The following is a 10,163-nucleotide window of genomic DNA, read 5'->3' on the forward strand; positions in this document are numbered from 1 at the left end:
ACGTCCCGAATATCGTGACCGTACGTCGAGCGGTTAAGATTTGTGCCCAACTGTTGACGCACGCACGGACGGACGCACGGACGGACAATCATGCGATTCTACAAGCTGCATCTGACTTCGTCAGATGAGCTAAAAACAAACATGAACACACAAAAACTTGCTGCATCCACTCCTGACCATAAGCAGGGCCGTAGCTAGAGGAGGGTAAAGGGTTAGCCACACTTGGCGATTTTAATGAGATCTAATCGGGCAACTTTATCGTTTATGTTTATAACTTATCTTTATCGTTATGAGTCGAGTGGACACATCACGCGATTTAGTCGCGCGACTAAAATAATCGCCCGATAATATCAAAACGTTTTGATCGATGCGATTGAATCGGGTGACTAAATCGGCGGCGACTGACTGGACACATTAGGCGATTTTCACCGGCGATTGAGTCGCCCGTTTTAGTCGCCCGATAAAATCGCCTAGTGTGTCCGGCCCTTAAGGGGGCAGTTACGCCCCTGAGACAAATGTAGATAATACTTGACGGCCAATGCCCAAGAATACAAACGGTACGGCACGTGGCTTCTCCCCCCCACTTCCCCAGAAAAAAATGAGTTAGCTACGCCCCAGAAAAGTAAAAACAACAACAACACAAGTTTGCATATTGTATATTATCAAGATATTATCAACGCTCAGTACGGCACTGAAATCCTCGTGTGAACGCAGCTATAATCCCCTGGTGAACAACAGCAGAGATAAAATATGCGATCCGCGTTTGTACTTTGTATCTATGTGTGTATAACAGTATACAATCAAGAGCAGGGGTCGAAATAAGCGATGGTCCGATGGTCCGTGGCCATCAAATAATCAGGAGGACCATCAGATTTTCAAAGTCAATGGTCCGACGGACCATTGAATATTTTGGTCTCATTTTACAGTAATTTTCTTTGAAGTTTCCACGTTCCAATATACTATTAAAGTGAATAAACAATGTTATTGTATCATTTGATACATTCATTGTAATGTAGGTTCATAATTAAACCATTTTATCACCATGTAAAATCTCTTTCTTATGCTTGCACGCCGCATTACTTTTAGAGAACAATTTGAAATTTAGGAGGACCATCTAAATTTCAAACTAGATGGCCCTGTGTACCATCTCTTTTTTTCTCCTAATTTCTACCACTGCAAGAACGTATAAAGAAGATATATCCTTCTTTATACGCTCTTGATACAAAGTATTATGTATACGTGTTCGCCCTTGGCAGCAACTGGATGCACGGCATTTATCAAAGTTGAACCTCATTTAATCTCGATCTTATTCGAGATTGTGAAGTTCAAACACTATCCGCGTTCTCACGTAGCAAGAAATTCGGTATTTAGCGTTCACACGAGGCAAAATGCCCGGTCCCATAAATACGGAATCTAAGTAGATTCGGTATTTGTTGAAATACGCGGCTTCCCAGATGTCGAATTATTTGCCGTGCTTGAGAAATTCCGAATCTCTTGGACCGCGTATTTCTCTCGTGTGAACGCTAAATACGAAATTTCTGAAGCCGCATATTTTATAGACTGGTACTTTTATGACAGTGTAAAGCGAGTGGAACTGTCGAGCGCGGACCAGTCTACGTATTTTATCGGCAGTTGGTGCGCATTGCGTTGTTTATTTCGCATTGTTCGCTTGGAGGCATTTTTTTAAGCAAAGAGCTACATATATACGCTATATCCTGGATTATATGGTTATATCCTGGTTATATCCTGGATTATATGGTTATATCCTGGTTATATCTTATATGTAGCTCCTTGTACTAAAGCAGCTCGCAGCTCGCAAATACGGCATTTCTGGAGCCGCGAATCAGCGTGTGAACAGCTGCGTGTAATCAGTGCACTTTCTTGTAAATTCCAATCATCAACTCAAATTAATTAATCGTGAATTACGTCAATTAATTAATCATGTAAGTAATCAAACTGTAGCTCATCCTCCGTGACTGGCGACAGAGATAATTATGTAATTTGCCGAGAAACATATTAATATGAGCAGCTGCTCATAGCAAAACAAGCTTTACTCGCTAGCGAAGATTTTTAATGGCAAACCATCATAATTATAGTTCAGTTTTCGCTTTTTCGGCATTAACACAGAACGCGCACACACATACGCACTGAGTATTGGCAATTCTCCCTGCCCTAGAAACGTTAGAAAAATCTTGCCACACATCGTTAACCATGTGCCTATCTGACCTAAAATCACGTGCCTGCTTCTGTGTCTGCGCCATTAAAACCCATCGTATATCTGTCTGCCTGACTGCTTTCCTGCATGTCTGCTTGCCCGCCCGACCGCCTGCTTGCCTACCTGCCTGCCTATCTGGCTGCAGTTTTACACCAAGCAACGACGTATGGATCAAGCGCATCCCCTTCAAAAATCATTTTGCAACATTTCAAATACACATAATTTTAAATTCAATTTAAACATTTCAAATTAATTATAAAAATCACAAATTACCTTTATATTGTTCGAGAGAATTTAAATTCAAAATTTAAATCAATCACAGAAAACAAATGCAATTTATTAACTTGCAATTAATTCACTAACTTTTCCAAAATAATTGCCTGATAACACAATTCTTGCACATCATCTTGTAAAAATTGAATTTGTAATTTAAGCTATGACATTTGTCGTTTGTTTATCCTAATAATTTCTGAAACGCACAGTTAGATTCGGCATTTTTCCTGGTGATTAAGTTAAAAGGTAATAACTTATTCCAAACTTAGTGAACTGATTCGTTTTCTTGGTTAAATTAATTTAAAAACTTACTCATATTCAATGTTAGAGGTTATGAAGCAAAGATTTGAACATTTGTGAGTTTGTGTAATCATCGTTTCTCAATTAAGTTGGGCAAGTTAAAATTGGTTGTGTGTTGAAAATGAAATTGTAACTTAGAATAAGAATTTTATTACAATGATGTTGAATGGAATTTGTATATCAGGCCAATTATTTTGAAAGTTGTGGTAACTAATATTGCAAGTTAATAATTGAATTTTGTTATTGCTTGTGAATTGATTAAATTTGAATTTAAATTCTCGATCGCACAATATAAAGTAATCTTGTATTTTATTAATTTTGAAATATTAAAAATGATTTAAAATTGTGTATTTGAAATGTTTGAAAATGATTTTTGAAGGGGATGGCTTTCCATAAACACGTGTCGACCAATCGCGATCAGTAATACAGCAACCACGCGCACGCACTGCCAACCCGTATGCAAATATCACGTTCGACGCCTCGTACATACATATATACTCTTGAGGTGCTGCTCTGTACATTCCATCGGGTGTTGATAACAACAAGCAGGTAGCAGTAATATTCAGCTACATGTGAAGTAAAAGGCAACGCGGTGGGCGCGCGTGTGTAGGGTGCACGCACGCAATGTGTGTCATCTGACAGCGTACAGGGCGTGTGGCGGGTACGTCTCGATAAACGCGTGCGTGCGTGCGTGCGTGCGTGCGTGCGTGCGTGCGTTGCTGTACCGACTGCATTATGTCTAAATACACGCTGTGTACACACACGCACACGGACACATGTCTGGACACGGCTGGACATGTGCCCCCCGTAACAGATTCTTACGTCTGGCCGTAGCCTAGCTCTAGTACTATAGCCCGCGTTCGATTAACTGCCGCAGGTTAATTGTTAATTGTTAATGGTTAATTGTCGATTAACTGTCCTGCGGCAGTTAATCGAACGCGGGCTATAGTACTAGAGCTAGCCGTAGCCAAACACACGGACCTCGCAAGACGCCGTTCAAAAGGGCGTGCCCTTGTACACCCTTGCACATCGCTTAGACTTGTTCTAGAATTCCCGGACTGCCGCCTCGTGGACTACCAGCGAATAATAGAGCCAGTCTCACGCACCTCGTGGATCGTCTGCGCAGCTACATATACATTCCAAGGTCGCTCGCCCGCAGGCTGCCGGCGGATTTGTAAAAGTCTGCTTGCTTGCTTATTACTCCGTTCGCGTTATTAGCAGCGGCAGTGGGAGAGCGAACACGCCTCATGGCCCAGCCAATCAGCGGCCGCCGCTCGCGGGTGTGTCTCATGGCAACAGCTGCAGCTGCTAGCTAGGAGCGAGAGACTGACGGACGACATACGTACCTTGCGAGTACGGTGGCTCAAATGGCCTTTAAATTCCTCACTAAACGCTAGTAACACGACTACTAACTCTGAGGTACTACCCGGGATAATCATATGATAGCTGGGGAAGTGATAGCCACCTGGGCCACCATGTACCATCAGGAGTGTATAATATCAAGAGCGTATGAAGAATTCCTTCTTTATACGCTCTTGATCATATAGATCTATATTATCAAGAGTCAATAATAGAACATTTTCTATTATGAACACTTGATATTATACACTACCGATACTATGAAGCTACTAGATATTGCGTGATGCTAGCGCCCAAAACACTGATGTTTGTCGACGTATGCAGAATCTACCCGATGCTATAACCAAGCTAATCTATGGCTGAGAAGGTCTATGTCCCCCGGGGTACTGCCGGAGCGTACCCTGAGTACGGTCCGGTATACCGGAACGTACCCTGGTACTATCTAATATGTCGGACCGTACCTCGCCTACTCCACTAACGAGTCTAGGGAGTCGCCTACGCCTACTCCCTAACCCTAACCCTAACCCTAACCATATCAAATAGTGACTAGGGTACGTTCCGGTATACCGGACCGTACCCAGGGTACGTTCCGGCAGTACCCTGGGGGACATAGACCCTATGAGCTAATCTATGCTCTCCTCCATCACCACCCCGTCCCACTCCATAATTACTGCTCTTTGTGTGCATTTCATTAACTTTATCATTATGTTACGGAAACCAAAGAAGAATGGAGCAATCAATGGTTCCCCGAACTACTCTATGACGTTTCGGACCAGTTACACCGCACACGGTAATCGAATATTCAATATGTACGGAAATGCTAAGTGTTAGAAAATGGCGATGATGACGCAACTGCATTGCGATGTATACCAAGAGTAGATAATAATTCTCCTATTATCTACTCTTGATGTATACGCAGTGATAATAATATCAGGAGTAAATAATAGATATCTCTATCATATCAAGAGCATATAAAGAAGGGCTTTCTTTATATGCTGTTGATCATATGCATGCCTCCTCATCATTACCATCACTGATCACAAAAGGCGCTCCCCCCTGCGCACATAGCAACATCTGCAGCCAGACCCACGCCCACAGCCGCACCTACACCGACCCATGCTGACAGCTCCACTCGCACGCACTCTCACCTTCCCGTGCACTATTGTGCGCGCATCCGGTGAGAGTGGTATGCTAAAATTAGAACTCGCTTTTTAGTGTAGTAGGCAGGAATACTGGATGCAGGACTCGGCGTTGCTGGATGCAGGCACCTATTTTTAGGCCGGCCAAACAGGGCGAGCACACGGGTCCATACAAACACGCACGCACGCACGCACGCACGCACGCACGCACGCACACACACACACACACTACCGACGTGCCGAGAGCAAGTCATTTTCTCTCCGCTACCACCGCTGAAGGTCGATCGAAGGCCGCGCAAATCGACGGCGACATTTTTTATGGGCCAGCGAGATGCAGTTTTAACGACAGCGTGACGCAGCGGGTCTGGAGGACACGTCGCATTGCGCATCGCGCTCCGATTCTGCTCTGGTTTGCGTAAGGTTGTGTTACACAGTTCGGATACGCGCAAGATACACGCGCACATGCCCCATAGCTGCTGCGTGCGTGCCTCGCATGCGTAGTGGCACACATTTCGTGCATACGTTGTAGCGAAAGTAATACATAAACACGGAGTAATGATGACTGAGTGCTCATTCACTAAATGCTTGCCCCCCCCCCTTACGCATATATATGCACCACACTCGTCAAATACGATGAAACCCAATAGGGTAGATTCGGTAAGAGAAGGGAGAAACACACGGGGAAAAAGTACAGAATGGGAATTGGGGGGAAACAGGATAGGGCGGCCGGAACAAAGAGGAGGGTAAGAGAAGCTGGAAGAGAAGACGGCAAGAATTACCAGCTAGAATCGGGGAAGGTACGAAGAGAGGGACTAGAACATACTAACGATTAAACGATCAGATAAAAAGGATCAGATAAAAAGGAGAGACTTCAGATGATGGGATGAGCAAAGATGCAGATAACATCAGACAGGTGCGAAGACACGGCAATAGTTCATAGAAGGGATAGAACACGCATTGAAAGGGATACTAGAACGAATAACCAGTAAGAGCGAGACCCGCTTCCGACCCACGGTATCCAAAATGGTGCACGCCGCCGCCTCTGCATCGCACCAGCAGTAGCTCACTTACCCCTTTGCTATTTTCAAGATGGGCCCTTGCCCCGATATCAAGCAGTGCTTGTCGTGGAACTGTTTGAACATCTTCAGAGGACTATGCGACATGATGACCTGGTCGGGCGCCACCTGGAAATACAACGAGCGTGAGAACGTCACGAGAAGGAAACGCGGCGCGCGAGTAACCGCGGTAACGTCGTGACGGACGAACGGGAGAAACACGCTGTCGATTTCTTTTACTTAATTTGATTACTATTCGAAAGTTTCTACATAACGAGTTGGATGCACGGGTACACTGAGACTGGTAAACAGAAAATGTGCAGGGTATTTTTCAAAGGTTTGAGGCATTGATGAATTGCGACGACAAACAAAAGATAAGCAGGCTACTTATGAGAGTTGAGCACCTGCGTAAATTGCGATGATAAGCATAGAATATACGGCGTATATTTTCTGCAAACTGGTGGCACCAATAAATCATGATGAACAAAAGGTATGACAAGAATTTTGGGGGAATTTTGGGGGCACCACACCAGTACAATGCGATGATAAACAGATAATATGCAGGGTATCTTTAATGGGTTGGGTGCACCAATAAATCATGATGGAAAAAAGGTATTCATGGTATTTTTTGAGAGTTGGGCACAGCAGTACACTGCGACAGCAAACAGAAAATATGCAGTGTAATTTTTTCCTAAAGTTAGGCACAGCAGTACATCTTGGGGGTAGCGGCGTGGAAGGGGGATACATTGTATCAGGAGTAAATAATAGAGACTCTTTTAGTTTTATTCTCTATTTAATCTCTATGATTCACTCCTGATTGTATGTAAGTCCAAGGGACCAATGAGTGCGTCACTTGGTGTTTGAGATCTTTGTACAAACACGCTCGGACCAAGGTACAACGTACCGCCCTTAGAAAATTGCATACGTCACACGAGAGGGAATCGCATGTGTCACCGTGACATGGAGGTACAATACTAGGAGTGCATAAGATGCAATTCTGCGAGTGAACGCTAGCCAGCAACCCACGCAGAACTTACGGTGGACTTGCAAACAGACCTGGATCGAGCAAGAGGCTGCAGTGGCGAAGGCCCGGTAGCAATCTCGGTTATGAGCGATCGTGCAAACGGGGGCATGAATGCGTGCGCGTACATACGTCACCCAGCCACGCGCGCGTGCAACACAAGCTGAATGCGATACACTGTGCCGTGAAAAAAAGCAGTGGGTCACACAGATTCTGACCTTGAGAACGATGCGGAGGTTGCCGCTACTGTACATGATATTGATCACTGAATACAGACTAGGCGAGCGTGTCGCTCAAAACTCGTTTTCTTTTTCAGGCCCCTGGTCACATGTTCTGGACAATCTGTCCCCCACGACGATGTCTAATCCCAGCCAGCCAAGAGCATGTTCTCTGATTGCTGATCGATCGCCTATCTCCCCGCCAGTTCAGCCATTAAGGCTTTAGTATTTAAGGCTCACTCTAAGGAATCTGCAAACGTGTCCTTTATCTACAAATATCCATTCTATAGCAGTGGCTTCACTGCATAACTGACACAAAAGTGAAACACCAAGTGGGCTCTATACGCAGGTCCATAGGCATCCCTTCTACGGAAGTGTTAGCTAACACATGTCTGACTGTAATAGCACGCCCCATCCCCCCAATCCCATCTAACCACACCAACTCATGAATATTCTCTAATGCCCCCACCCTCCCCACCCTGGTCAATTGTTACAGACCACCAGGCAGCCTTATCTACATTTGTCGTCTCCGGCGTCTGGCTGACCGTTTCATGTGTGTTACCTCCAATCCGAGCCAGTTGCTCAGCTGTTCGGCCTTCTCTTGCCGCAGCGTGTTCCCGGCGTTCGTCACGAACACCGTCGGCACGCGAAAGCGCCCCCTGCCATCGGTCAGCTTCTGGAAGGCCTCGAGCGCGGTCGGCAGCAACGTGCGCCCTCTGACGATGACGCCGTCGATGTCAAACAGGATGCCGAAGGTCGCGCCCTTCTGCAGAAGGGAGAAGTCGGAGAGGGGTCGTAAGCGCGGGTGAGACATCCGCGCACATGGGTCGCGGAGCGACTCGAAAACCCGCACACACGCTTAATTAATGCGCTCGTTAGCCACATTTAAATTTCTCGGTTATAGAACGACTGACGATGATTTCGATCGCAGTTACGTCGAAGACCTCGCTATGGACAAGTACTTAAATTAATCTGCCATCTATGACTTCACAGTAGTAAGCCGATCAAACCGGCCAACAAACGTAGATCCATTAAACAGCATTTTAAAGTAGAAACTCGACATATATCTGGGCCATTAGATATACCAATTGATGTTTGTTTATTAAAATACAAGGGTGAGGCACCCTATTGCAGAAGCACTGCATAGAAAGTGAGAAAATGATAGCAAAATACAACCTCTCACATTATTTCTTGCAGCCTCATGATGCAAAAAGGTCACTAATTACAAATATCAGATTTCAATAATATTGTTCACACACCCGTGCCTAAGAAAAACGGAGTACGCTATATTTGGAAACAAAAACAATTTTTAACTTTTACTCTCTGTCAAGACCAACAAATTATTATACACAGCATAGCAACAGTAAGATAATATTAATAGTGATACCAAGTGGCAAGTATACTGGCATGTGTAAGAATCATGATGCATAGCCTAGAATCAATAATGAAATATTCTTCCATCTTCGCCTTAGTGTAATTTCATATTTATGACCCAGTGTTTGTCACAAATAAATTTTTGTGTCACACAGCAAACAGATATCATATATATCGTCTATTCCGTGCTCTTCCCTCATGCTGTTATAAAATCAATGAGACATCAGCTGATGGCGTGAACCGCCATCGTGACCAACCAATCAGCGACCAACGTTTGTAACACACCTCCACGACAACGGCAGAACGTTCGTTTTTCCACGTTGATTGTCATCCCAAATATGAATTTTTTAAGCCCCGACATAAGTATAACCGCAAGACACATCTTTAAGATACCAACGACGTTCATAATATCAGATCTAGACTAATAAAACGCCCAAAATCCTTACTTACAAAGAGGCCGCTTTCACTCTCGAAACAGCAGCGAAGGCCAATCTCGTATTTGGACGCGGGAAGAATGTGGTGATTTATAATACCAACCATATGAAATCGAATCGCGAAATGTAAAAAGTAACATACCTGTTGATGAGCCCATCGTATACTGCATCCACACCGATAAATATGTTGGTTAATTTCGCCTACAAATCGTACAGGTAGTCCTTGAAATAAGCGACGGCAAACCCTCCCGGAGGCTTTAGTCGCCATCTTGATGTGAATGATGCCGCTATAGCGCTGCCACCTCGTGGTAGAATAACATGTTACGCTCAAACTACAAAATTCATTCAGGCTAGCGCTAATCAACTGTATACAATTATTATAATATTGCCAAAGGATGTACATTAATTTATTTCTACTATCAGCAAAGTGGCTAAAATGCTATTCGATCAGGAGAAAAAAGGGATGGGAATGCGCGAAACAGATAAAGAAAGATAGACAAATAGAGAGAAACCGACTGAGAGTCGTGTACAGGGGCGTAAATCTGTACCGAAGAGTGGGAGGGGGGGATGATCGGCGATAGCCGGGGGCGAAATTAACCTTGGCTGCCGCAGGCAGGCCTGCGTGCCGTAGGCATGCCAGTGCTAGGGGGGTCTGGGGGCATGAGCCCCCCAGAAAATTTTGAAAATCAATTTAAGCCATTTTCCTGCCAATCTGAGGCGACCACTGTGGCGCGGGCGGCGCACAGGGGGGGCAGGGGGGCGGTCGCCGCCCCTA

The 10,163-nt window shown here is 44.8% G+C and overlaps 1 protein-coding gene across 1 annotated transcript in view; it reads right to left on the minus strand.

Annotated features, from left to right (window-relative positions):
- The window catches only part of LOC106815722 (cat eye syndrome critical region protein 5-like), a 21,948-nt gene extending 12,286 nt beyond the window's left edge, over window positions 1–9,662 (minus strand). Inside the window, exons 1-3 of the mRNA XM_014820224.1 lie at window positions 9,531–9,662; window positions 8,143–8,346; window positions 6,358–6,470 (exon numbers count right to left, since the gene is read on the minus strand). Of these exons, the coding sequence (XP_014675710.1) occupies window positions 6,358–6,470; window positions 8,143–8,346; window positions 9,531–9,656 (443 nt within the window). The 5' untranslated portion in view covers window positions 9,657–9,662. The remainder of the gene's footprint in view (window positions 1–6,357; window positions 6,471–8,142; window positions 8,347–9,530) is intronic.
- Between the last annotated feature and the right edge of the window lie 501 nt (window positions 9,663–10,163).

Source organism: Priapulus caudatus, unplaced genomic scaffold (assembly GCF_000485595.1).
Source record: "Priapulus caudatus unplaced genomic scaffold, Priapulus_caudatus-5.0.1 Scaffold1184, whole genome shotgun sequence".
NCBI lineage: Eukaryota > Metazoa > Priapulida > Priapulimorpha > Priapulimorphida > Priapulidae > Priapulus > Priapulus caudatus.